This window comes from Marmota flaviventris, chromosome 17 (assembly GCF_047511675.1).
Source record: "Marmota flaviventris isolate mMarFla1 chromosome 17, mMarFla1.hap1, whole genome shotgun sequence".
Lineage (NCBI taxonomy): Eukaryota > Metazoa > Chordata > Mammalia > Rodentia > Sciuridae > Marmota > Marmota flaviventris.
In genome coordinates this window covers 76,059,315-76,086,913 of record NC_092514.1, presented here as the reverse complement: position 1 = coordinate 76,086,913, position 27,599 = coordinate 76,059,315, and the positions used below count along the sequence as shown (strand labels likewise).

The 27,599-nt window shown below is 59.8% G+C and overlaps 3 protein-coding genes across 5 annotated transcripts in view; 1 reads left to right on the top strand and 2 right to left on the bottom strand.

Moving 5' to 3' along the window:
• Gaa (alpha glucosidase) overlaps nucleotides 1-27,599 on the bottom strand; it is a 139,217-nt gene that overhangs the window by 41,920 nt on the left and 69,698 nt on the right. The window lies entirely within an intron of this gene.
• Slc26a11 (solute carrier family 26 member 11) lies at nucleotides 18-18,613 on the bottom strand. Of its 3 annotated transcripts, none has more exons than XM_027955542.2 (17): nucleotides 18,546-18,613; nucleotides 17,303-17,538; nucleotides 16,580-16,772; nucleotides 16,194-16,279; nucleotides 14,357-14,436; nucleotides 13,414-13,556; nucleotides 9,896-10,071; nucleotides 9,467-9,539; nucleotides 6,979-7,029; nucleotides 4,934-4,994; nucleotides 4,328-4,383; nucleotides 3,985-4,125; nucleotides 2,949-3,076; nucleotides 2,599-2,698; nucleotides 2,220-2,353; nucleotides 1,800-1,872; nucleotides 18-1,022 (listed from the first exon to the last, which is right to left on the bottom strand). In XM_027955542.2, the coding sequence occupies exons 2-17, from the start codon at nucleotides 17,534-17,536 to the stop codon at nucleotides 931-933; spliced, it is 1,821 nt and encodes a 606-aa protein (XP_027811343.2). In that variant the 5' UTR covers nucleotides 17,537-17,538; nucleotides 18,546-18,613; the 3' UTR covers nucleotides 18-930. The 3 variants fall into 3 exon arrangements, with proteins under 3 accessions (XP_027811343.2, XP_027811344.2, XP_027811345.2); XM_027955543.2 differs by having other exon boundaries at nucleotides 18,550-18,588; XM_027955544.2 differs by lacking the exons at nucleotides 16,194-16,279; nucleotides 16,580-16,772.
• Nucleotides 18,710-27,402, top strand: Sgsh (N-sulfoglucosamine sulfohydrolase). The gene is made up of 8 exons (XM_027955523.2): nucleotides 18,710-18,813; nucleotides 20,888-21,048; nucleotides 22,676-22,781; nucleotides 23,024-23,174; nucleotides 23,466-23,622; nucleotides 23,935-24,016; nucleotides 25,201-25,404; nucleotides 26,144-27,402. The coding sequence occupies exons 1-8, from the start codon at nucleotides 18,726-18,728 to the stop codon at nucleotides 26,701-26,703; spliced, it is 1,509 nt and encodes a 502-aa protein (XP_027811324.2). The 5' UTR covers nucleotides 18,710-18,725; the 3' UTR covers nucleotides 26,704-27,402.

Sequence of the window (27,599 nt, the reverse complement as noted above, 5' to 3'; positions counted from 1 at the left end):
ACAAAAACAAACAAGGATTTTAAGCAAAACATTTCAGTCCAAAATCCAGGTACAACACTCCTCGCCCACCAGGTGCAAAACCCTGTTCCTTCTCTGTCACTTGGTCTGTCATTCTGGAGGGCTTTTGCCAAGCCACTCTTCCAAAAGGTGCATTCCCCAAGGACAGGCAGGAGGGTTCTCCAGTTGTCCCAGAGAACACTGGAGTCCCACCTGGGGATTAAAAACATTTATTCTGACACTATTCATCATCACAGTAAGTAATTCACAGCAAATGACATGAGAATGTGGGTCACAGAGCACCATGAAGGGAGCACGGGGAGCCGGGAGCCCGCCCCGGTGCTGACCGATGTGTGTGTTTTAGGGAGCAGGAAGTTCTGGGTGATCACCAGAGTGGACCTGGGGGGGCGGTTCCTGCATTTTTTACAATAGGCATTTATGATTTTACAAAACACCAAAGCTATCACTTCAATTTAAAGAACAGAATCATTTCAAACAGACTTGAAGTCCTTGCACCCCTCGGTGTCCTCGGGGCCACAGACGGATGCAGCATCAAGATCTGCCGCCCAGACACGGCCTCCCACTCCTCCCGGGAGCTCCTGCGGGAACCCGGGCAGGTGCTGGGACAGCACTCCTCGCCCACCAGGCGCAAAACCCTGTTCCTTTGCTGTCACTTGGTCTGTCACTCTGGAGGGCTCTTGCCAAGCCACTCTCCTACAAAGGTCCGTGCCCCGGGACAGGCAGGTTTCTCCAGTTGTCCCAAAGAACACGGGAGTCCCATTTGGGGCCCACGGGCTGCCTCTTCCTCTGGGGTCACCTCAGCCCTTCTCATCCCCATCAGGCCAGCGTGACTATCAGACGGCATCCGGTATCCAATCTCAGTGACAGGGACCTGCTGGGGCGACCTCCCACACCTGACGCCCCCCGGGCTGGTCACGCCTTCAGCAGGGCGACCTTGTGCTCGGGGACAGGGTCTCCACAGCTGTTGTAGGGCTGGGTCCCTGGGTCCTGCTGCAGGTGATTCTCTGCAAAAGACACAAGACATTCAGGATCTCAAAGAGCAGAGCTGAGGTGGCTCAGTCGTGCAATGGCATTAAAGGTGCCCCAGGAGGGGTCTGCCCAGGGGGCCGGCATCCCCGGCCCGAGGCTCCGAGCAGGCCACCCTCCTGCGTGGGCCATCTCCCTGCTGGGAGACACTGGCTTCCCGTAGCTGTGCCAGCCTCCCTCACCTGCTGGGCCTCAGCGTTTGAGCTGCTTCTAGTAACAGCCCAGAGGACTCGCAGGATGTGAGAACTCAGGAAGCCAGGCACAAAAACACTGGGGCTGGAACCCAGGGCGCTGAGCACGCTGGATGAAGCTCCACCCTGAGCCACGTCCCAGCCCTTTTTCACATTTACAGGATCTAAGTTGCTGCGGCTGGCCTTGACCCTGCAGTCCTCCTGTCCCAGCCTCCTGAGTTGCTGATTATAGGTGTGGGCCACCAGGCCAGCTAGGAAAGTGGTCCTCTCTATGGGTAAGGGCATGAGGACAGGAGGAAACTTTCTAGAATGACTGAAATGTCATTTTTTGATTGGTGGATGCACAGGGGGAAGTTTAAGCTATTTCTTGGTTTTCAAACACGCACACACACACGCACACACACATCCCTACAGAGGAGGAGGGCCCAGGGTTCCACCTATGCCCCTCGGGCTCTCCCCTTTCCCAGTTTCTGGCTCCCTGGGTCCTGTCCTGCCCTGTCTTGATGCCTAAGGGTATGGACATGCTGGACTCTCAGCCCCCTGGAGAATGTCCCCTGCACCCACCTGCCTCCTCCCGAGTGGAGAAGTACTGGAATCCCTTCAGGTCAGCGGCCAGCAGAGTGCGGAGCACTGGCACCTGTGGACAGACGCGCTCCAGTCCAGGGCACAGCGCTCCCAACCGACATGCAGGGTGGGCAGCCTGGCTGGACAAGCCTGAAGTGTTTTGGGGTTGGGGGTAAGGCAGCCTGCCCAGGGGCTGCTGCCAGGGGAGGGGTCTCTACACGAACGGTCTCCAGAGACCACCAGGAGGAGTGCTCTGCAAACGTGACGGCCAGGCGCGGCTCTGGAGCCAGACGTCCCCGGCAGAGTGCAGCCCGGCTGCAGAGGCAGACCAGGTAGCAAGGGAGTGGCCCCTGAGGACAGGCGGAAGGGGACGGTCAGGCAGAGGACGACCAGGTCAGAGGCGGGTCAGACCACGCCTACCTGCAGGCCCACGAACACCAGGGCGGCCCCCTGCCTGCGGAAGTCCTCCAGGAGGTCGCCGAGGCCCAGCACCACGGTGTAGTCGATGCTGCAGACGTGGATGCACTCCAGGATCGCGCAGCGCCGTGGGGACCCTGGGGGCAGGCCACTCGGTCACGCCCAGTGAGGACATCAGGGAGGCAGGACCCACATGCCCCCGGCAGGCACTGTGCTTCTGGCTAAAGCGGAGAGCAGGTGGTCTGGGGCCGGGGGCCCACGGGGGAAAGTGGGAGCAGGCGAGTGTCACCCCGATGGCTGGGCTGGGTCTCGGGTCCTGACAGCCAGGGCCAGGTAAGAGAGGGTGGCAGGAGCTCCCAGTGACCTCGGCCCAGCCACGTACCTTCCAAGGCCTGGTTCAGTATCGCCTCCCGAAGGGCCTCGATGGCAGGGAAGTGCAGGCCGCTGGCCGGCTGCAGGACAAGAACCGGCCCCTCTGACACCTGGGAGGGGAGAGGGAAGAGAGTCCAGAAGGCAGGTTGGACACAGCCTCTGCCTGGCCTCGCGGGTCCCCAGCAGCAAGCCCCAGGGGAGCACAGCGGAGGGAGGACAGCAGGAGGCGCTGGCAGGAGGCCAGGACTGTGGAGGCCGCCCGGGCCCAGCGGTGACTGCAGCTGAGGGGGGCACTCAAGACACGGGGACAGCTAGGCAAAGACGCCCACCCTCGTGTGCCCACCCCGCCCCTGCCCGCACCTGGGTCTTGGGCCTGGCCACGGCGTGCAGGAGGATAAGCAAGGACACCAGGGTCCCGGCCAGGATGCCGTACTGGACCTCCCAGAAGCACAGCAGGAACGTGATGCTGAGCGGCAGCAGGTCCAGCCCTGGGAGAGGAGTCCACTGAGGGGTGCCCGCCCCTGGGCCCTCCCTACCCAAGCCAATGCAGCCAGCAGGCGGCCCCTGGTCCTCAGGCTGCAGCCAGGGTGGTCACGGAACCAAAGCAGCCCCAGGGCCCTCAGGGCAGCAGCCACGGACCTCAGCTAGTACCCGGGCCTCGGTCAGAGGAAGACAAGCTCCCTGTGGCTGAGGTGCGGGCAGGACCAGCCTGGGCCTTCCCGCAAGGGACCTCGGAGGGAGGGGAGCAGGGGGCTCATCAAGGGGCCATCAAGGAACCCAGGAGAGGCGGGGTACAGGGACCACAAGCCCCAGACTTGCAGATCTCCTTCCCGAGGGCAAAGTGCAGCCCCAGAGTCCCCCCAACACATGTGACTCGGACACGTTCCACCCCCTGAGCCTCGGTTTCCCTTAGGGAGCTCTTAAATTGCACGCAGGTGTGTCAGCGTGTGCCAAGGTACCCTAAGATGAAATGTGACGTGACGGGAAGCCCTGGGACACAAGAAAACCACCACTCCTTTCCCTGGGTGACTCACTGGGGTCCTGGGAAGGACACACACAAACTGCCTAAGTTCTCACTTCTTAGGCAAGATAACAGAGTGGACTAGTGGGGGTGAGTGGCCGAGGTGGCCCTGGGGTTCGAGACACAGAGCTGTGGTGCTCTCTGCTTTTGGACCAGCACATGATGTTTCTTGTTATTTTTGCAGCGCTGGGGACTGCACCCAGGGCCTCCGCAGCTGGGCAGGTTCTCCTGCTGACCGCACCCCCGCCCTTTCCATCTTGACAGAGGATCTTGCTCAATTTGCCCAGCTGTTCTCCAGCTTGCCCTCCTCCTGCCTGAGCCTCCCGAGTGGCTGGGATGACAGGCGTGGCCCCCGATGCTGGCCCACATACATACTCTTAACGCGCCAGAGTGTCCCGAAGATCTTGGTGTCGAACAGTGGGGCCACCGCCATGATGATGACGGCAGCCAGCGCGGCCTTGGGGATGTAGTAGAAGAGGGAGGTCAGGTAGTCCAGGGACAGCAGCACCAGCGCACCTGGAGGGGGCAGCACTCAGGGGCCAGGTCCAGCCCCCCGAGGGTGGGGAGCGAGTACTGACCGCCTGCACCACGGGCCCCAGGGGCTACTGTCACGTGGTGCTGACTCAGTGGCCAGCCAAGCAGGGACCCCTTCAACTGTGGACTGCCACCCTCCTCCCCATGCCCTCAGGCAGGGACACAGGGAAACACAGGGGCTCACCAGTCACCAGGCCCCCTGCAGGGGTGCACACCCCAGACTGGGCGTTCACAGCTGTCCTGTAAGTCAACAGAGACCCATCAGTAAGGAAGGGCGGGCGGCTGATCTTCCCAGGGACCTGGGCTGGGCAGGCGGCCCACCGAGTGCGATACTCAAACCCGCGGCTTCCCCTATCCAGAACAGTGAGAAAGCCCTCTGCTTTGACTCCCACCCCACCCAGGCTCTGCTGGGCTTCCCACACTTGGCCGCTACTCAAGGACAGCCTGCAGCCTGCGGTGTGGGGGGGGGTCTGGGCGTGGCCCCAAGGCCAATTCCACAGGGCAGAGCCTCAGTCCTCCACCTCCACTGTCGGGACTGGGCACCTGCACGTGCTGGGAACTTCCAGTGATAAGCACAGAGCGGGGAGCCCAGATGCCACCCTGAGGGGCAGGCATGAGCCCCACCCCACCACGCTGCAGACGTGGTCACAGCTGAGTGGGAAGTCATGAAGCCAGGCGGGCTGTGACAGGAGAAAGGAGTCCCAGGCGGCAAAGTGCCCAGCTAGGGGAGAGGGGTCCTAGGGCTGGGTCCTCCCTCAAGGAGCAGAGAGGGAAAGACACGGTCACTGACCTCCCAAAGCTGCCAGTGACTGGGTAGGAGGAGACGAGGGAGCCCAGCACGTTGGTGAGGCCTGGGGAGAAAAAGAAGCTCGTGAGAGGGGACATGGAGGACAAGAGCAAGGCCAGGGGACGTGGGAGTGACCGGGGCCTGCGCCTGACCTCCTGCCTTGAGGGCAAAACGCCAGCCACAGTCTCCCTCCAGTGGGCCCAGGGTGACGCCAGCCTTTCACAGGGAGAGGAACTAGGGAGGGAACCCAGGGCCGCGCGCGGGCCAGGCGAGCACCCTGCCCCGGAGCCAGCCCCTGCCCCAGGTCTAGCCTTATCCAGCCACTCTGGCCCTGCTCCACTGCGATGGGACTCCATCACCTCTGGAAGGGGTGTGGCCACGGGAGGCAGTGTGTGGAGGACACAGCGGCCACCACCCTCAGAGCTCTACTAGGGTCCTCTCAACCCCTCCGCTGCCCTGCTGCTCTGGCCCACCAAAGTGAGGGACATGCTGTCTCCCCCAGGTGGCTCGGACTGACCACATGGGAGAGCCCAGGCCCACAGCCTCACTGGTGTCAGCCCATGCCAACCCCAAGCTGCCCACAAGCATCCCCCCACACCCCGTCCACAACCACCACAGTCTCCCCCACTCTGCAAAGCCCACGATGGCGGGGGGCAGGTTGGAGGCCTGCCCTCAGGTGGCTTAGGCCTGGCTGCTCAGCACCAGGGCCTCCAGGTCACACGGCCCAGGGCATGTCCCGAGAGCGAGGGGCCCAGATGTCAGCGGCCGTGGCAGAGGCCATGCCCTGCCCGCAGTCTGCACAGGACCGCCCTCACTCCTGGGGGTTTCCGGTCCAGAATAGAACTCTGCTGCCCCTGGTGGGACAGTCCCCCCAGCCCGGGCTTCCTGTGGGACCCAGGTCAGCCTCTCCCTGTGCACCAGATGAGAAACTGCGGCCCATTTCAGATTAGGAGGCGTACATCCCCTCAGCAGCCTGGCCTCTCATGGCCAGCGCTGTCTGGGCTGCAGCGGGGAATTCTGGTCCCATGGAAGGCTCCAGGCCACCAGTTCTTTGCTGCTGCTGCTGCTGCTGCTGCAGGGGGCTGGACGTGCTGTTGGAGTGATGGGTGTGGGCAGCTCTGAGAAGCCTGTGGGGAGGTCTAGTGCTGGGGGATCCGTGGGTTTCCTCTGCTCACGTGCAATTCCTGGGAAACTGAAAGTCCACCAGCCACCGGGGCATTACCCCATCAGTGGAGCTTGGACAGCATCCCAACGTCCCCTTGAGACCCTCAGAAGAGCCCAGACCTGGCCAGGTCACCCCTGGGAAGGACCATGGGCTGCCCAGGCCGGACTGGTGCACATCTCCCAGGGTAAGGGATGGTAGCAGGCCGGGCCCACAACACATTAAAAGAGCCCAGATAAGCCGGGCGCAGTGGCACGCACTTGTGATCCCAGCAGCTTGGGAGACTGAGGCAGGAGGATGGCGAGTTCAAAGCCAGCCTCAGCAACAGCGAGGCACTAAGCAACTGGGTGAGACCCTGTCTCTAATAAAATACAACATAGGGCTGGGGACGTGGCTCAGTGGTCGAGTGCCCCTGAGTTCAATCCCTGGTACCCTCCCCACCAAAACCCAGCATAGATTAACTAAATTTAAGATTCATGCCTACGGTCTCAAATGTACCCCTGGAGAAGTCAGTTCACACAAAGGAAGCACAGGAAAAGGCAGCTGTAACCTGGACTTGGAGGGCCTGCCTCCCACTGACCCACCTGGCCTGCCTGTGGGGGGGCACTCGGGAGCAGCTGTCTGGCCACACCCTTCCCCAGCCCTGGCCTGGGGTGCCCCTGAGTGGGCATTGCAGGAGCTCCTCAGGTGTGGTACACAGCAGGCACTGAAGGGGGGGAATCGAGCATGTGTCCACCCTATTCCCGGGGATTAGACAGAGCCTCTAGATACCTGAGAATAGACCCAAGTTAGTATTTCAGAAGGCCCCACTAGCTCATCACGCGCACTGCCACCTCGAACCACTCAGCAACATGAGATGATAGGCACTGGGCTGCGGGGCACTCACCGATGGCCAGTAGCTCCTGGTTGGCATCGATGCGGTAATTATTTTGAGAAGCTAAAGAAAACAAACACAAACACTGTCACCAGATACCAAAACTGCAAGGAAAACTCTCATGCGGTGACCACAGGCACTGCACCTCCGCGTACGACACCCAGCCTTGTAAACGCGCGTGTGTAAACCCACACGAAAGACTCAACCTGCGCACATGGAATGGAGAGATCCAACCCCACTGTGTTCCAAAGTCCAGAACTTTTCAAGGGCTCAAACAATATCCTAAAGCTTTCGTACAGGACATCGTGGCCTTTGGATTTTTGAATGGAGGATATTCAACCAGTGAAGCCTACGTAAACATTCCAAAATCTGAAAATCTCGGAAATCTGAAACGTGGCTGGTGCCAGGCGTTGTGCGTGTGGGTCCTGCACACAGTGTGCACGCAGGTGCTGCGTGAGACACAACAGTGTCATTTTTTTTTTTTTTTTTTGTACTGGGGATTGAACTCAGGGGCACTCGACCACTGAGCCACACCCAGCCCTATTCTGTATTTTATTTAAAGACAGGGACTCGCTGAGTTGCTTAGCGCCTCACTTTTGCTGAGGCTGACTTTGAACTCAGGATCCTCCTGCCTCAGCCTCCTGAGCTGCTGGGATTACAGGTGTGCGCCACCGCGTCTAGCAGAACAGCATAATCTTAACAGTCAACCAGCCTAGGAGGGACAACAGGTATCTGTCTCTCCTTTCTTTTTTACAACAAACTCACGTTGCTTCTGTAAGACCCGAATATATTAAGCCAAAACGTCTGATTTCAAGTCAGATGGCTAGAAAGCTCAAGGCTCGGAATCTGAGGAAGAGGCGGGAAAGAGTCTGCGAGAAGTCACAGGGCAATGATCTCAGGACAAACTGCTGGGAGAGGGCCAGCGCGTCCACGTTCCACGCTCTGCAGGTGTGAGTCTCTCCACCTGCTCTGCTGTGGGGCAGGCAAAGGAGCAGAGGAGCAGGGCTGAGATCCAGGGCGGGCCCTGAGCACGCTGAAATCAAGCTCCTGGGTCTTCCATGAAGCACAAAATATTATTATTATGTTCTGCTTTTCCGACCATTTACGCACATAAAAATCATTTTGAGGTGAGTCACCAGAGGTGGGGGTGCAGGGACCACGGCCCAACTGCAGAGCACACAGCCTTGCAGGTTAGGCAGGTGGTCCGGGGGCTTCGAAGAAAGGGGATGAGGCCCAAGTGACAGATGAGAAGGGGAAAACCCCAAATGCAGATCCAGGAAGGACGCTCTGTGCTGCTGCTCGTGACAGAAGAGAAAGACACCCAGAGAAATAGAACCGAGCAAAGAAGTCAGGAGCTGTGGGTGGAAGGCACTGGTGTGGTTCTGAACAGCCGCGGAGGTTTGGGAGACCCTTCTGAATGGACGAGTCTCTTCTGAATGGAGAGAGCACAGCACTGGGGGAAGAATGGACCCCGGCACACCAGGCTGGGCAGGCAACAGCCCCGAAGGGTCAATCACGCTGGTGTGTGTGTGTGTGTGTGTATGTGTTTTAGTGCAGTTGCTCATGCTGGGCCAGGCTCTGCCAACTGGGCTCCAACCTTCAGAATCAGCCTAGGCCCCGACACAGGGGCCGTGACGGGAACAAGGGCACCATCCGCATGAATGATTCGGAGCTGGAAGCCACTGTGTGGCGGGACCAGCCAAGGACCCAACAGCCTCAACGTGCAGGAGGGAAGCAGAGGTGCTGGAGCAGAAGCAGGTGCTGAGGCAGGGAGGGGCCGGCCGGCCATGGGAGCCAGCAGGAGGCAGAGTGCTGTCAATCCTGCAGGCTTCTCTGGGCCAGTAAACCAGAGCTGTCCACCACACGACAGGCGAAGGGAAACGTGACCCTCGAACTCTCTGCTTCTCAGTCTGACACGACCTCCCCTTCCCACCGAGGCTCCTTACGTCTACCTGGGAGAGGAAGAGGGCGGCTAGCGCATATCTCTGCCCAACTCCGTGCCCAGGCTGCTCACTCAGTGATGTCCCCGGGGGCAGCCAAGGTGGGAGCATTTACCCTGGAAGTTGGCACAGGCCGCACAGCAGCACCTTTCACGTCCACACTGAGCAGGCTGCTGGCATGTGCACCAGCACCTGGTCGGGCTGCTCAGCACCGCAGGTGAGCGTCCCTTACCCAGAACCCGGGGAACCAGGAGCGTGTCAGGTCTTGGAACAGAGGCACAGACTTCCCGATGGGGCAGCCCCCAGGCCTCGCCAGCTGAGCTGACCCACGGTGAGTCGGCACACGCCGCGGTTCACACTTCTGAGCGTTTCAGATCTTGGATTTTCCGTGCGCGTACACGCGCGCGCGTGCACACACACACACACACACTTTAACACATGACCACGGGTTACTTAGGTAAAAATTCTAATCTTAAAAGTTAGAGCAGATAAAAGCCAGCAAAAAGGCGGCAGGCCAAGAAGGCGGCAGGTGAGCCTTCGGGGCCAGGGGAGCATCTTACCGAAGGCTTTGGCCACAGCGATACTCTCCAGGAGGCCCACCAGGGGCACCACGGCCAGCCCCGTGCCCATGTCCTGAGAGAGAGAAGGGGACAGTGAGCGCCCAGGAGTGTTCTCCCTGACTTCAGGACGGAGGGGTGGGTCTGGCCAGGGAGGGACCTGCCACACAGGAGCAGTTCTTCCAATGGCGGCAAGGGCACCCGTGTACCCACTGCAGGACCTGAGCCCACCCAGGTGAGGAGATGTCCCCTCCTGATGGAAGGAGCAAGCCACCGAGGGCCGCCAGGCAAATGCAGCCCCGCCAGCGTCCAGGGCGGGAGAAACACCAGGCTCCAGGCAGGAAGACCTGGCGGCCCAGGGGCTGGTCCAACCTGGGACTCTCCAGTTCCCCAGAGCAAGGCCCACCAGGCTGCCCACCCCCCTCTGCTCACCTGCACCATCTCGGCGAAGGAGGTGGTCCCGTTGGCTGTGGTCAATGAGAAGGGAGGGGTCCGCACTGGGGGGAGCCCCTCGGCCGTCTCCCCAGTTAGAATGAAAGGCTGGTATCCGGTCACCTCAAAGGAGTACGCCACCAGGGCCGCAAAGGAGACCACCAGGGCGTTGCGAGCTGGGACGGGGAGACGCGAGACCCGGTCACGGCGGGCACGGGGAAGTCACTGGCCTCCACCCAGTCGCACCCAGTCGCTGCAGCGTGGGAAACGTGGCCCAGATACACACGGCCACGAGTAAGCAAGTCCACGTGGGAGCACACGGGGCAGTGGGACAGTGACAAAGAGAGTATCTTAAAATCAGTGGAGAAAAAGGTCACACACAGAAGGGCAAAGCTAGGACAAGAGCATACTGGGTCTAACAGTGCCGGCCAAGGACAGCAGGTGGCATCTGTACGGTGCTGCACACAATCAATCTACATGATCCTTTCACTTTTTTATGCAGAGCTGGGTTTTGAACCCAGAGCTTTCGGCAAGTGTTCTACCACTGGGCCATACCCTCAGTCCTAAAAACCTAGACTTCTACATCCAGCTAAACAATCTTTGAAAAACAGAGACAAAATATATTTTTTTTCCCTCAGGCATACAAAAGCACAAAGAGCTGGGTACAGCGGAGCAAACCTGTAATCCCAGTGACTCAGGAGGCTGAGACAGGAGGATCACAAGGTTGAGGCTAGCCTCAGCAACTTGGTGAGACCCTGTCTCAAAACAAAAAATAAAAAGAGCTAAGGATGTGGCTCAGTGGTTAAGCACCCCTGGATTCAATCCCTGGTACCAAAAAGGAAAAAAAAAAAAAAAGGAGAAAGAAAACCAGCAAACATACAGTGACCTAAAATTATCAACTCAACTGACATTGACAGAACACTAGTAACACCTGAATACATATTTTCAACTGCACCAAGAACAATCACTAAGACAATGTTCTGGGCCATACACTAATCTCAATAAATGTAAATAGAACTACTCATACCAAGTGTGTTTTCTGATCACAACCAAATTAAATTAGAAATAAACAGCAAAACTCTAAGTGGAAAATCTCCAACCATTTGAAAACTAAATTCCCACAGTTCAAATGAGAAACCAAATAATCCATTTTTAATTAGTCAAAGGAGTAGTCAAAATGGAAATTAGAAAGTACTTAGAACTGAACAGAAATGAAAATGGAACATATCACAATTGTGGAATGCAGCTAAAGCAGTGCTGAGAGGGCGATTTATAGCAATCCAGCATCCACACGGGAAAAACACAGATGTCGAACCAGAGACCTCAGCTTTGACCTTAGGAATGTGGGGAAAAAAGATTAACTCAAAGTAAGTAGAAAAAAAGGAAACAGTAAAGATCAGAACAGGAATCAAGGAGGTCTAAACAAGAGCATAATCAATGAAACTGGTTCTGCAGAAAGATGGATAAAAAACAGCAGGCCCTAGACACACCAGTCCGCAACAACGCGGAACGCGGGGACGGGGCCAGTCCTCCTTCCGCCTCCTCCAGTGTGGGTCCAAGGGTTGTTTAGCTCTTACCTCCCAGAGCCTCAATTTCCTCGTGGGAAAAATCCTCAAGAATCACAAGCAGAAATGTACACTTTTATTAGTTTAAAGCTAACAATTCTACATGCTCTGGGGAGAAAGCAGCCTGTAGAGTGTGGTTTGTTTGTTTGTTTTTGGTACCAAGAATTCAGCCCAGGGGTGCTGAACCACTGAGCCACATCCACAGCCCTTTTTATTTTTTATTTTGAGACAGGGTCTCACTAAGTTGCTGAGGCTGGCTTTGAACTTGCAATCCTCCTGCCTCAGCCTCGGAGCCACAGAGATTATAGGGATGTGCCACCATGCCCCGCAGCATGACGTTTTGACATTTTGAAAAACCCTTCTACGTGGGGGGAGACGGCAGCCCCCAGGGCTACACAATTCTTAATAACGAAGGGCGAAAGCCAGAGGCATCTGTGACATGCAGACTTGGCCAGTGCCCGCAGCAGGCAACATCCTCCGCCTCAGTCATCCCCAGGCCAGCCGCTGGGCAACTGGGGACCACCCTAAGCCGAGGCTGGCTGAAACCTCTCAGCTGGCTGCTCCACCGCTGGCCCTGCCCAGCCTCACCTTCATCCCGCAAGCCACCATAAAGGCCTGCCCTCCCCTCCCTTCTTCCTCCTGGTTTGGTTGAGTGGCCTGCTGCGCCCCCTGCTTCAGGACCTGTGACCCTAACCAAGTCTGGGTTTCCTTGAGCCTCTCCTGCCTCCTCCCCTGGCCCCACCTGACCAAGCCTCTCACAAGAGAATACAAAACAAGTCCCTAAGAAACTCAGGGCAGCACTCCCCACACTCGGTATGCCTGGGAATCTCTGGGGATCCCCAGAAGATGCAGAGGTTAATTCTGCCCCCTGGGGTGGGGCCTGAGGGTGCCAGGCTGCTGGTCGGGGCCACACTGCAGCATCCAGTGTCAGACAACAGCATTTCCACGGGGGCTACTGTCGCAGATTCACAGACGACTGAACTGCAGCTCAGAGACTGGTGACAGTCCCCGCAAGATCAAACACAGGGCTACAGTGGGACGGGAAGCCAGATGTTTCCACCCTTAACCCAGAGGTCTTGCCCCCACCAAGCCCTCGCCTTTGCCCACAGCCTCAGGTCTGCGGAGAGGACCTGGTAAGTGACCACAGCAAATGGGAACCAGCCTGAACAGCGGGAGGTGACCCAAGGGCAACCTCCCCCTCCCCCTCCCCCTCCCTCTCCCTCTTGTGGCCGTTGGATTTCTCAGTACCCCAAAGCAACCCCCAGTTCGGGCCATTCAGAGACAGAAACGCTTCCCAGTCTTCCTGTGTGGGCCCCCCTCCCTGGGCGCCACTGACCAGTACTCGGCCACAGGACCTCTATGCCCATCCTGGCAACCAGAGCACAGAATGCACCAGGAGAGGGTTCCTCCTGCGTAGAAATGGCCTTTCAGCAGCCAATGGCCGTCCCTCCACCCCCACCCCGTCACTCGGGCTTCCCCAATAGGCCTTTCATTGACTGTGACTCGCCTGCACACTCCATGCCTGGAGCCCCTTTCACTCCTGGCCAGCGCAGCTGGAACAGCCACCAGACTCGGTGGGATCTGGTCCCCAGGGACCCTGCAGACCAGGTGTGAAATCCCAGCAGTGCTGGTGCTTCTGCTGCGTGACTGCTGCAGGTGGCTGTGTACCTGTCACTCAGGGATCCCTGGCCTCTGCCCGCTGGATGCTAGCCACAACCTCCCCAGTACTGCCAACCAGAGAGGTCCCCAGACATTGCTAAGTGTCCCCTGGGGGCCAAATCGCCTCTGGTTGTAACTCAGGACCACCCGGGGCTTTCTAACACCCAATGCTCACAGCAAGTCCAGACCATACACTCTCCAGAGGGTGGGTGCAGGGCTCCCTGGGTGGCCCCAGCATGCGGCCCAGGGTGCACCCAACCTCGGTGGAAGCCGCTCCTCACAGAAGGGCCCTACCTGTGGTGGCAGTCCACACCAGCCCGTGGCTGAGCCGCACGCCAGGCGGCATCTCAGGATGCACGGGAGGCACGTGATCCCGCATCAGCTTCAACACCAGCAGCAGCACCATGCAGACCAGCCCCAGGACGGCATCACCCACCCTGCAGACAGAGGACCGGTCACCACCCAACCCAGCAGCCCCGGGTCCCACTGTCTTCCTGGCTTTCGCTGGAAGGCTCTCTCTCAATTGCTCTTCCTGTGTTCTCCCAACCGCTCTGCATCCCCCTTCTACTTCAGAACGCCATTCAGATCTCAGTGAGCACACAGCCCTGCGCAGGACGGGGTCAAGGGCCTGTCATGGTGATAGCAGGGCTACCAGCCTGGTGTTCAGTCACCTGGCTCCCTGGACTGCAGCTGCTCAGTGAGCAGGGGGATTGGGACTATGCAGTCAGTGAGGCCCCTTCCAGTCTGAGACTGACGTGCTGGGACTATCAGTCTTCGCCTCCACTGCCCGCTGGGGGCTGACCCCTCCTGGCCAGGCGGGAAGCCAGTCAGCAGCAGAGGGGGAAGAAGCCATCCAGATCTCCCCCACTCCCTCCACTGCTCCCCCAAATCATTTCCTCCTCTGATCCCCCTGGCAGGAGAGCTGGAGAGGATTCCTGGTCTCCAGCTGGGACCTGCAAGTCTACCTCTGCGTGTCCTACTGGCTCCCAGCTCGGGTTTGAGGACCTCTGAGAACCTCTGAGAGGGGCAAGGCCAGAAGGCTGACAAGTGCCACCTGGGGTGAAGAAGGGACTGGGAGGGGCTGGAAGGATGAGCTTTCTCAACTGGGGAAGAGATAAAAGCCAACAGGGCGGGGGAGGGCTGGGACACAGCTCAGCTGGCAGAGTGCTTGCCTTGCATGCAAGGGCCCTGGGTCCATCCCCAGCACCGCACACACAGAGAAGAGCCAACAGGGTACCTGGTCTCTCCGATATTCAGGAAGGTGTGATACACCTGCAGGAAAAACTGCCTGGGGATGTTCTGCAGTCCCAGCAGATTCTGCAAACAGAGATCCCGTCCAGTCAGAGGCCCTGCCCAGGGCCCCTCCCACGCACCCCACTCCCCGCCCCCGGTTCCAAGCGGCCTGCGCCGGGACCCCAGGCCCCTTCCAGGAGCTCCGGGGGGACCACCTGCCCGGTCCCGTGGCAGGAGGTGATGGTTACTTCCGGGGAAGGGACCTCACAATGTTTAGGTCAGTGGCACCTTTCTAGGTCACCCCAAAGTGGTCTACTGTGGCACCGGCAGACGTCCCGGGACAAGGCCCGGAGCCCTCCCACCCCGCTGCCATTGGCCTGAGGCCCCATCCCTCAGCCACAGGCCCGCCCCGCCCCGCGGCCATTGGCCCGAGGCCACGTCGGCCACTCCCAACACCAGCCCTGCCGGAAGGAAAAATCACACCGCGCAGAGCACAGGATGGAGCTGCCGCGGGGCGGGGGCGCTGGGGGTCCGGCCAACGGCCTCCCCCCGACCGCAGCCCTGGGGTCCTGGGGAGAAGGGGCTCCCCTCCCTGCTCTAGCTTGGGGCCTGCTGGAGAGAAAGTCCAGGCTCAGACTGCGGGGGGGGGGGGGGAGACACCCTCCCTGATGCCCCAAACCTGCCGGCAAACACAGAGGTGGGGAAACGCAGCCCACACTGATGGATTCTGGGGGCGACTGTCCTGTGCAGGTCAGGTGGCTGCATGTCACCACCTAATCAAGGTTTTAGAAACTTCGTGGGGGCGGGGTAGGGTTGCTACTAGGAAGGCAGGGAGAAGACACCCTCCACTCCAGCCCACAGAAGCATTCCCCAATTCCCAGCACCAAACCAAACCAAGCAGTTACACTTAAAAAAAAAGTTTCCCAAATAAAGGCAGACCCTCCCCAACCACCTGTGCTCAGATAGCTGGATGTATGTGCATGTGACATACATGCTAAGTTGTTCCCTCCACCCTAACGCCAGCATGACAGCCTGCCTCCTAAGGAGAGGCAGGAGACCGTTAAAGGCACCCCAAGTGTAACCCCGTGCTTAGCACAAACACAGGGGCCACCTTCCGTACACATTCTCCTCTCCTGGCTGCTCCCTCAGCCTTTATCAGAGGAGAGAGGGCCAGGGCCAGTCCCGGGAGGTGTGCTTTGTGGAAGTGCTGGTCACGAGGCAGGGGTGTGGCCCTCAGCCCCGAGTATACCCTTGGGGGCCGCAGGGCCCCACCTGCAGGACAGAGTTCAGGTCCACTCCACACAGACTCCAATGGGTGCTCACCTGCTCTACACCATGAACAGTGCTGGGACCAAGGAAGGTAAGACCCAGTAACAGGAGTAAGCTCCTTCCTGGATAACGGAGGGTCATGGGGTCCAGAGCCTCTTATAGGCATTTAAACAGAAGTATGAACCACGGCATTTAAAATAACATCAAGTAGAAATTGGGAAAAAACACGACGACCATGCTGTCTACCCAGGGTCAGGAAACGACCTGCTGGGGGAAGCCTGGCCCCAGACTTGTGACCCACCGAGGAACGGGTCAAACAGAACCAGCCTGTAAGCCCACCAAGCACCCTGTCACGGAAGCTGACCACCACTCCACATCTCCCCAGGTGGGTCATGTACCACTGCGGGGGCCCCACAGGATCATTGTGTGCTTCTCGTCCACAGACAGGTCACCCCAAACAGCGAGACGTGTACTGACTGTAAACAACAGGATGGGCTTTGGGCCTGCTCCTAGGTACCCTGTGCTGACCAGCAGTTGTCAGAAGGCAGAGTCCTGGTGGGCACCAGGCCTACCTTGATCTGTCCAAAGCCAATAGTGACGGTAGCAGCGGAGGTGAACCCCTTAATGACAGGGCAGGAGATAAAGTCCAGCAGGAAACCTGGCAGCCAAGAGGGACACTGAGCTGGCCCCAGTTCCACCAGGTTCCAGAGAATGAGGAGGCTGGGGGAGTGATGGGGTGGGTCTTGGGAGCAGACACTACAGCTAAGGACTGATGGATGGCACACCCCATGTGGGGTGCACTAAGGGGACCCTGGGCCCTGAGGGCACCCCCTTCACACACCCACATAAGGATGGCTCTTGGGATGCAAAGGAGAAAATGCCAACCCCAGTGGCCTTGGTACCCTAGGAAAAGCAGAATTGGAGTCCTCCCCACCCCCCAGCAAGGGGGCAGTCTCACCCAAACGCAGGAAGCCCATGGCCAGCTGGATACAGCCTGACAGGAAGGCCAGCAGCACAGCATACGCAGGCTCGTGGAAGGTATAGAAGGACACCAGGAGGGACATGATGGCCGTGGGGCCCAAAGTCACATCCCGGGATGTGCCCAGGAAGAAATACACAAAGCATCCCATGAAGGCAGAGTAGAGGCCGTACTGTTGGGGAGACAGCGGTGAGCACCCAGGAGGCCCAGGCCTTTAACACACGTACCTGGTGTCCAGGTGCAAACACAGGGGACCTGTGGTGCCCGCTGTGTACTGGGCACCCAGGCAGGGTGTACCTCCCACCCTCCTCCAGCCACACTGCAGACCTGAAGTAAAAATGGGGCGTTTTTTCTATCTGCACCACCTTGGGCTCAAGTTATTGATGATCAGATGAAGAGTGTGTGTGTGTGTCTGTATGTGTGTGTGTGTGTGTGTGTGGTGGGGGAGCTAGTGCTGCCTGTGTCTGGAGAAGTGTTCTCTAGGCCACCATGAGTCACCCCTCTGGCCCCAGCTGGACCCTGAGCTGGCTGGGTGCCCAAGGCAGTCACATGTTACAGACCAGGGGTTGCTTGGGGGCCTAGGGTAGGGCATGTGCTGGTGCCTGGACTCAATTTTGCTCTGCTTCAGGGTAGGCCCCAAGGCCGGGAAAGGTGTCAGGCTGTGGACAGGGGACATGGTTGGCAAGGGGCCAGACACCTCACCTGGGGTGGGAGTCCAGCCACTTCTGCATAGGCCAGAGCTTGGGGGATGACTGTGAGCCCAACCGAGAGCCCAGCGATGAAGTCCATCTTCAGCCATTGCAGGGAGTAGTCAGGTAGCCACGCCAGGATGGGCAGCCTCCGCTGCATAGCCGCAGGGGAGCAGCAGCAGCTGTCTGGGGCCATGGTGGAGCGCGAGGACCTGGCCTGACCCAGAGCCTTCACTGAGGAGGGCATCCCTAGGGTGGACAGGCAACAGAAAGCAACAGTCAGGGACCCTGAGAGAGGGACCTGGGGAGAGCCCAGCAACACCAGCAGGGGTCCAGGGGCATCAGGAGCAGGCACCGACTTCCCAGAGGGGTCAAGTTCCCCAGAGCCCCTAAGAGAAAGCCAACCACAGAGGGGCCTGGACCAAAGGCGCAGGTCCACCCTGCACCCTCACCTCTAACTGTTCCTGAATCCTACTTGCCTAAATCTGGGGTGCCCCTCCCTCCCTATCAACGACTCTTACAGCAACTTAACAAAAGGCTGACAAATGGCTTCTTCCTGGAAGCCTGAAGATGAATTTCTCGTTTTTGTTTTCCCTCCCCTGGGAACGTAACCAGACTAGTGCAGACAGAAGCAGGGTCCTGGGCGGGCGCCTCCCGAGGCTGGCAGGATGCGTGGGTGGGGGCCTGTAGGCCCTGATGGGGGGCTCTGAGATTTCCAAGTGCGCAGCATGGTGAGCTCCACCCACTACTGCGGACTGCAGCGCAGATGGGGGGCGTCTCTGGCACTGAGGCCACTTCTTAGCCAGCCACCACCTGTAGCATTCGTGGCCCTAGAGAGGCCCCAGGGATTCTAGTTGGTTCTGGAGAATGACACAGGCTCCTCCATTAATTCAGGGTGCGCAGCATCCTCTAGGGTCCTGGCGCCCCCTACGCGCAGAGCTGGCCCCAGACCCCCACCCCGTTTGGACTGCGCCTCTCTGGGCAAAATCCACTCCTCCCCACCCACCACGATGCCACTAGTCCCCGATCCTGGAATCCAAATCGCGGAGCCCGCGCTGGCTGACTGTCCGCAGCAAGCGGACCCCGAGTACGGCTGAGGGCCCGAGGACCTGGGAGGGGACGCTGGGGGAAGGGTCCCGGTGAGAAGGGCGCTTCCTTGGATCCCCCGGTCGGCCGTCCCCGCTCCGTGACCTCGGTCCGCCCCTACAGCCTTCTGCCTCGGACCCACTCGCCACCCGCCAGTGGCGCGAACTCACCCACCGTGCGCCGCAACTCGGGGTGGCCTGGCGTCTCCGCAGCCAGGTCCGCAGGAATCGCTAGGGGAAGGGGGTGGAGTGGGCGGAGCCGGGGCGGGACCTGTAGTGCACGTGATCGCGGGGCGGGGCGGGGCGGAGCCGGAGCCCGTGACCCGGCAGAGCGCGCGGACCGCGGTCGCCATGCACAGCCCCGGGCCCGCCTGCTGCGCGCTGCTGCTGGTCTTGGGACTCTGCCGGGCGCGCCCCCGGAACGTGCTGCTGATCCTAGGTGAGTGCAGCCACCTGGGCACTACTATTCCCACGGCCACCTGTTGCTGCCCCACAAAGCGGCCACTTGCCCTCTCCCCAGCAGTGCTCGGTGCTGACCCCAGCGTGCCTGGCTGTACAGAGTCACTGCCGTTCCCACCCCATCGCTCCTCACTGCTGCCCACAAACTCTTCGTGGTTGTCTCAGTGGAGAATGCAGTGGGGTCTGGAAGGGTCAGCTCCCTTGCTCAGTACCCCGATTTCTGTCCCTATTCCCTTCTGGCCTTGCAAATCCCCTAGCAGTATCCAGAGCAGCCAAGGCTGCCCTATATGGTGCCAGCAGAACAGCTGGGCAACTGTGCAGGACTCAGGGGTCAACAGAGCCCAGAGAGCGACTGGAGACCTCTCAGGTGCCCCTCCTCACCCTGTGAGCTTAACCTTCCCCTTTCAGGCTCCAAAGCTGTGGCTCAGCTTTCCAGGCCCCCACAACCCACACACCCTCTCAGAAACCCCAAGTTCCTGCAGGCCCTGCTGCTCATGAGACTTCCTGTTTGGGTGACCAGGACTGGCATGTGACACCTCAAACCCTTTTGAGGTCTGGCTTCCTGCCAGGCCCACTCTCTGATTAACTTTGTGGTCTGGGGCAGGCCATTCAGCTAATTGTAAGGTAAACAGCTCTCTTGTCAGCCCCCCTCCCAGGGGCAGGAGAGAAGAGTCTGCCCAGGGATCCATCCTGTCCAGACTGGGATTAGTGCTGGAGCCTTCCAGAGCCCAGACAATGGGGCCCCCAGGGTTGGGCCTGCCTTGGGTTGGGCTACAGTAACAAGGAGCCACAGACCAGCTGTCTTACAATCAGACGGTTATTTCTCGTGATTCTAAGGCCCCGGTGCCAGCAAGGTCAGGTTCTGGGGAGGGCTCTCTTCCTGGCTTGCAGATGGCCACCTTCTTGCTGTTTTCTCACATGGCACGGGAAGGCCTCAGTCCTTAGATTTGACCCCACCCTTAGGACCTCATTTAACCCTCATTAGAGACCCTGTCAACAGCAGTCACATTGGGGTTGGGACTTCAACATATGAATCCGAGGTGGAGTTTGTCAGTCAATTGCTGGGCCATAGCCAAGTGTAAGATGTCTGAGTGGGCTTGGACCAGGGCTGTGGCAGGATGCATTCCAAATGGCAGGACCTCAGCATCCTGATCCACCCTCCCAGGCTGCTTGGCTGCCATCACTCATGCCCAGTATGTCCAGCAGGATGGAGGATGGTGGCCCAGCTGGACCTTGGCCATTCACCTCTGTTCAAGGAGTGGGCAGCCTCTGAGGCAGGTGTAGAGGGGGTTGCCCTGGGGCTCCCAGAGCAGAGGGAAGAAGCTTGGTGTGGCTGAAGAAGCTGGGAGGCCTGTCCCCACTCCCGACTGCCCCGCTGTGTGGACATGGGCTCTGCACCTCACCTCTGGGCTTCGGTTGCTTCGTGGTCTCTAGGCTTTGGGGAAGGGGGCTGTGTGTCAGTGAGAGGCGGGGATGGAAACACAGAGGAAGATTCTCAGAGGTGCCCTGGGCCAGCTCTCCTGGCCACTGCCTTGTACAGCTGTAGAGCTTGGGATGCCCAAGCTTGGGTTGTGTCCAGCAACCCCCTGTGACATGCTGGGTTGCACTGTGCTGGACTATCACGCACCCATGGACGTCAAGCTGTGGGGTTGTCCTGCCCCACGCGTAGCATGTCGGCCCCCTTCATAACATACCCACCTGGGTGCCATGCTTGCTGGATACCAGGCCCACCTGGGTCTTATCCCTGCCTGCTAACACCCCCCAGGCATCCTGCCTGCTAGGTATGCCGCCTGGCTGTCATGCCCGTCTGGGTTTCACGTGTGTAGGGTGTCAGGCCTGCCCAGTTTCACGTGTGAGGTGTCACGCCTGCCTGGGTGTCACATGCCCTTGATATTATTCCTGCTTTGTATCAACCACTCAGATGTGCTGCCCGCTGGGTGTCTTGTCCTCCCTGGCATCTGTGACCCAAGCCTCCGCAGCAGGACCCATCTCCCCGCTCCCACACACACTGTGCCTCTGACCCAGCCCCATGTCCCGTCTCCTGCCTCCCCCAGCGGACGATGGAGGTTTTGAGAGTGGAGTGTACAACAACAGTGCCATCGCCACCCCTCACCTGGACTCCCTGGCCCGCCGCAGCCTCGTCTTCCGCAACGCCTTCACCTCCGTCAGCAGCTGCTCGCCCAGCCGTGCCAGCCTCCTCACAGGCCTGCCCCAGGTGAGGGCCACCAGAGGCCCAGGGCCCAGCCTCGGGACCCCCGCCTCCCTAGGGTGCTGCCACTTCCCTCCCATCCCCAAGGCAGGCACAGTGGCCAGTGTCAAGGGCAGACCCCGGCTCTGACTCCCCACCCACCAGCAGAGCAGGCTCCATGGCTCCTCCCTCTGTGTGCCTCAGTCTCCTCACCCGTAAAGTGGAGGCCCAGCAAGACTTGGCTCACAGGGCCCAAGGGGTTGGCCGAACACGGCTCTGTGGGCAGAGCACTCGGCAGCCTGCACACTCAGCCCAGCTGCTGCCCTGCAGTGTGGGGCACCCACCGTGGCAGGACCTGCGCCGTTCAGGCGCTTGCTCTTTTACTGTTGTAAGAAGGACGTGACATTGACATCCTAATGTTTATTTACTAGTTTGTAGTACTAGGCATGGCACCCAGGGCCTCACGCATGCTGGGCAAGTGTTCTGCCAATGGGCTGCACCCCAGCCTTCTTCCAGTTTTATTTTGAGGCAGGGTCTTGCTCAGCTGCCCAGGCTGGCCTTGAACTTGCAACGCCCTGCCTCAGCCTCCTGCGTAGCCGGGAGGCCACGCAGGCCACGTGCCCGGCTGCGTGGCCCATGTAGTGGCCTGCGTGGCCCATGTATCCCGTGGCACTAGTGCGTGCCTTCACTTTGCTCAGCCCTACCTGTTCATTTTCAGAACTTGCTCCTTTTCCCAAACGGAGACCCTGTCCCAGTTGAACACTGACCCCCAGGGCTCCTCCCCAGCCCAGCACCCCCCTTCTGCTTTCTGTCTGAATTCGACAACTAGGGACTCCCGTGGGTGGGACCATACAGCATTTGTCCTTCTGTGACCAGCTTGTTTCACCTAGCATGTCCCCAAGGTTTGTCCCTATTATAGCATGGGTCAGAATTTTTCTCTTTTTTGAGGCTGAGTAACGTTCCCTGGTACAAGTGGTCCCATGGTGCCAGTCGGCTCTGTCGGTGCACGTGGTGGCTTCCACCTCTGGCTGTTGTGAGGACAGCTGGGCTCTGTCGGTGCACGTGGTGGCTTCCACCTCTGGCTGTTGTGAGGACAGCTGTGTGATCGTGGGCGTCTGGGCTCTTGTCCTGGGTGTGCGTCTTGTGATAGTGCCTTGCTGTAAGCAAGTGTGTGCGCTCCATGCCTACCCCGGGGAGGCCATGCTGAGCAGAAGGCGCTCATGGTCACCGTGTGTCTCCTGAGGGGTTCCTCCTGGCTTCTGGGCGGTGGGGGTGGGGAGGCAGGGCTCTTCCTTTCTTCTCATTGTCCCTCTTCCTAGACCAGCTGAGGCTTTAACAGGTGTGGTTTCTTTGACAGCGTAAGATGACTAGGTGATCAAGGCAATAGCAAGAAGTGTTCCCTCACAGTCTGCAAGGTGTGATCGTAGCGGAAAGGTGGAAGGTGCAGGGGCTCACAAAGCGGGGAGTGAAAGCCACCTGTCCCAGGCACCTCCAGGTTCTCTTCCTCTTGCCCTGGCCCCGCTGCCATGGCGGGGCCTGTTGGCAAGAAGCAAGACGGGGAGGAAATCTCCCTGGGTGCTGGCCATCTGAGAGGGGCGTGGGTGAGCCGTGAGAGCAGGAGCCGGGGCCCAGCCTTACGGGGTCCTTCCCGCAGCACCAGAATGGCATGTACGGGCTGCACCAGGACGTGCACCACTTCAACTCCTTCGACAAGGTGCGGAGCCTGCCGCTGCTGCTCAGCCAGGCCGGCGTGCGCACAGGTGAGGCGCCATCCCCCTCTGCCCTGTAGAGAGAAGTCACAGCCTGGGAAGTCCACCCCTGAGCTACCCTTAGTTCTGCCCTGGACACTTGTCCCAAGAACCTGGGCTGTAGCCTCCTGGCTGGGCTGGGGCTGCACAAGAACCAACCAAGGGTCTGGGCTGCCTGTCTGCCGCTGTAGCACACTGGGCTAAGGTGTGAGGGGGACAGAGAGGACCCTGGACCAGCCTCTGTCCGCCCCCAGGCATCATCGGGAAGAAGCACGTGGGGCCGGAGACCGTGTACCCGTTTGACTTTGCGCACACAGAGGAGAACGACTCCGTGCTCCAGGTGGGGCGGAACATCACTAGGATTAAGCTGCTGGTCCGGAAGTTCCTGCAGACTCAAGATGACAGGTACGGGGAGGCCCCCTGCTTGCTCTCCCTGGTTAACCTGGACATCCCAGAGTCTCCAGCAGGGATTCCTGGAGCCCCCAGCTGCTGGGGTGGGTTGGGAGAGAAGGTCCCGGACACTCAGGGCAGAGGAAGAAGGAGCGTGGGGAAATCGAGGCAGTGAGGGTGAGGGAGGAGTAGGCGAGGCCGAGAGGCATCCTGGCTAAATAGTACAGGGCCCTCAGGGTGGAAAGTCGAGGTAGTGGCCCAGCCGGCCGACCTCGACCTGGACACCGAGCCCTCCCCCACATTCAGGCCTTTCTTCCTGTACGTTGCCTTCCATGACCCCCACCGCTGTGGGCACTCGCAGCCCCAGTACGGAGCCTTCTGTGAGAAGTTTGGCAACGGGGACAGCGGCATGGGGCGCATCCCAGACTGGACACCCCAGGTCTACGACCCTCAGGATGTGCTGGTAGGGGGGGTCCCTGCCGTGACCACCTGAACCCAGGACCCTACCCTGCTCGCGCCCCTGGCCCCAGATGATGAGATACTAGCCCAGAGGAGGAGACCTCTGCCTAAGTGGGGTTCAGACCCCCTCCATGGGGCCACAGGGCGCCCTGGAGACGGGAGGTGACCCTCCAGAGCAAAGCTGTTCCACTGATCCATCCACGGGAGGAAGATGGCGGCAGGCCCCAGGGAGAAGGCTGGCACCTGTGTCTCCTACCCCAGTTCAGTGGTGGGTCCCCCAATCTGAGCCTGACTTCCCACCCTCCTACCTCCCCAGGTGCCTTACTTTGTCCCCGACACCCCAGCAGCCCGAGCTGACCTGGCTGCTCAGTACACCACCATCGGCCGGATGGACCAAGGTGGGTTCTAGGAATGCGGGCTGTGAACCCTGCCCTGGGTTGGGTGCCCCTCAGCTGGGTTAGGTCAGCAGAGGAGGGTCCTACCCACAACAGAGTGTGAGCAAGGGTCGGTGTGGAAGGCCCTGTGCCAGGCTGGGCAGGCGCAGGTGGCCCTGTCTCCAGGGGCACCTCGGCCTTCTCCAAGGTCACCTGCTGCAGAATTCTCCTGGCCAGGCCCTCAGGTGCCCCATCGGCTAAGTGAAGACTCCAAACACTCTCCCAGCAGTGGGGTCCGAGTCAGGTTTGGGTTGGAGCTGCCTGGATTGTGCTGAGGCGGGACCCGGGAGGTGTGCTGGTTTTCTGTGGCTGCTATAACCAAGTACCACAAACGGGGGTGCTTAAAGCAGCAGAATTTTGTGCTCTTCCTGGAGGCCAGAAGTCCGAGGTAAAGGTCTGACTGGCCTCACCCCCTCCAAAGGCTCAGGGGGTGTCCAGCCTGTCCAGCTTCTGGGGCGGGGAGCCCTTGGGGTCCCTCAGCTGTGGGAGCGCTGCTGAGCTTCAGCCTCCACCTCGTGTCCCTTTGCTGGGTCTTGTCTGTGTCTCCTGTTCTTACAAGCACCCTTGTCATTGGGTTTAGGGCCCACCTGGGGACTTCAGGATGCTCTTGTCCCCAAATCCTTAACTTACATCTGCAAAGTCCTTTTCCAAATAAGGTCATCTTCTCAGGATGGGGGTGGACATATCTTTAGGGTTACACCTTCAGCCTGCTGTAGAAGGTGGGGGCTTTTATCATGTCTCTGCTGGTGCCTTTAGGGGTCCCGGTAATGGTGGGTGAAGGGAAAGTCTGTCTTCAGGCTGTCCCTCTTGACTTCACTGGATGGATATGAGATTCCAGAAAATACAGAAACCAGTGAGGGGCAGGAGCAGCCGCCTGGGCATGCCGGTGGTGACAAGGGATGACCATGTCCCTGGAGGCCCCTGAGCAAGAGGCCTGGGTTGGCAGGAAGGATCCCAGGGGTCTCTGGGGAGGTAGCATGCTCCAGCCCTGGGCTTAATCCCCAGTATGTGGGTGGGGGGCACCAGGGGTGTTGTAAGTCCAGAAAGTGACAGAGCCCAGCGGCCAGGTAATGAGGTGCAGGGTAAGCACACTTGCCCAAGTCCCTCTTCACGCCTGCAGCTGAGCCTGTGCCCCTGCACCCCAACAGGGATCGGGCTTGTGCTTGAGGAGCTGCGTGGAGCCGGGGTCCTGAACAACACCCTGGTCATCTTCACATCCGACAATGGGATCCCCTTCCCCAGCGGCAGGACCAACCTCTACTGGCCGGGTACCGCTGAGCCCTTGCTGGTGTCCTCTCCGGAGCACCGGAAGCGCTGGGGCCAGGTCAGCGAGGCCTTTGTGAGCCTCCTAGGTATGGCTGTGTCTGCCTCGTGCAGGGGAGGGTTGGAAGTGGCCATCTGATGGGACTGCTATGGGCTAGGCCCGGCTCTGCAGTGTGACCCAGCCGTGACCCAGGCAGGGAAGGGACAGCGGCCCCTTTACATGCGTGAGTACCAGAATCACCTGGCACGCGAGTTAATGTCCAAATCACACCCCAGAGTGCCTGACAAGTTCCCCGGGGTGCCAGCACCGTGGGCCTGGGGCCCCACTTTGAGAAGCACTTACCCATGGTGCCCTAAGGCGGCCCTGGGTGGTCGAGTCCCACACTGCAGTTGCGTAGGCAGAAGCACAGGTGCAGGAAACTGAGAGGCTGAGCAGAGCGTGGCCCAGGCAGGAACTGGCCGTGCTCTGCCCTCTGCTCACAGGAGCCGCGGGCAGGCTGGTCAGGGCAGCTGTGCCCCTGGGTTCCCTCCAGCTCAGGCCCATGTCTCTCTTAGCCCCCAACCCTGAGCCAGGGACGCTGTGACGGCACGCTGCGTGAAGGGGCTCCCTGCCTGGGGCGTGCACTTCCTGGGGTTTTAGAAGGACTCCAGCTATCACCAGGCTGGGCCTCTACTAGTAGAGGCCAAGTGGCCTAGGGATGACCCGACCCTGAGGGTGTCCTCCCAAAGCAGCACCCCTGCTGGCGGTTGCTTCAAGGCTTAGACGCAGCTCTTCCCCAGGCTCTGCCCTCAGGGACCCTCCTGAAGCGCCCTCTCCTTTGCTTCCAGATCTCACGCCCACCATCTTGGACTGGTTCTCCCTCTCCTACCCCAGCTATACCATCTTTGGCTCCAAAACCGTCCAGCTCACGGGCCGGTCCCTCCTGCCAGCACTGGAGGCAGAGCCCCTTTGGGCCACCGTCTTTGGCAGCCAGAGCCATCACGAGGTCACCATGTCCTACCCCATGCGCTCTGTGTACCACCAGAACTTCCGCCTGGTGCACAACCTGGGCTTCAAGATGCCCTTCCCCGTGGACCAGGACCTCTACGTCTCGCCCACCTTTCAGGACCTCCTGAACCGCACTGTGGCCGGCCAGCCCACGGGCTGGTACAAGGACCTGCACCACTACTACTACCGGGACCGCTGGGAGCTCTACGATGAGCACCGCGACCCCCGCGAGACCCACAACCTGGCTGCCGACCCACGCTTCGCCCAGGTTCTGGAGGCGCTGAAGACCCGCCTGGCCAAGTGGCAGTGGGAGACCCACGACCCCTGGGTGTGTGCCCCCGAGGGCGTCCTGGAGGAGAAGCTCTCTCCACAGTGCCGGCCACTCCACAACGAGCTGTGACGTCCCAGGGCACACGCAACCAGCGCCCTCGCTCCTCTGTGACGTCAGGTGTCACACGGCCTCTCCTCTCCTGAAGGGGAGACCCCATATGCCCTATCTCCTCCCTTGGGGGGGATGCCGCCATAGCAGGGGACACTGTTGTCCTCAAGTCTGAGCCGTGCCCTGGCACAAGAACTGTAGGGGGTAGCCCGGGTCAGGGTGGGATCCGCAGCCCATGCTTTCAGGGTGGGTTTGGGGATCCCAAGACAAAAGGGCAGGGACCTTGATCAGTGTTAGGCACCAGGGACATTGCTGACCCCTCCACTGGAGGCAGCCGGACATGGCCTCTGGCGTTACCTGCCTGGCTCTAGGTTGGCTGGCTCCACCGCCTTCCTTTGCCCACAGCCCCGCATCCGCCCCAGGGGGTTCTCACTGGTTCTCGGTGGTGACAGGTTTAGTCCTGGGACCTTGCTGGGCAGAGCTGGTCCTTCTTTCTGAGCTGCTGGGGATGAGGTGTGAAAGGGCACCCTCTGGCTTGGGTTGCATCTTGTGTGACACCAGGGTCTGTCTCCATCCCTTCCTGCCTCTGCCTGCCCAGAAACTCAGCCTTGAAAAACTAGACAGAGGGTCCTCTCCCTCTAGTGGGGTCCCTGCACTCCACTCCATTTGGGCCTGGGGTGGGAGGAAACAACAGCCAGAGCATAAAACACATGGAATCCACTTTCTGAACTCATCTATGATAGCAGCAACCTGAATTCTAGGACAATGTCCGGTCCAGGGACACTTTTTGAAAATGACATTCAGTCTACAACAGCCCCAGGAAGTGAGTCAAGTCCAGGTAGGGGCCCTTGCCTAGTAGTCCAGGGCCGAGCATGGAGGCCACCAGGCACAGGCCCACTGAGAATACTGTTTAGGAA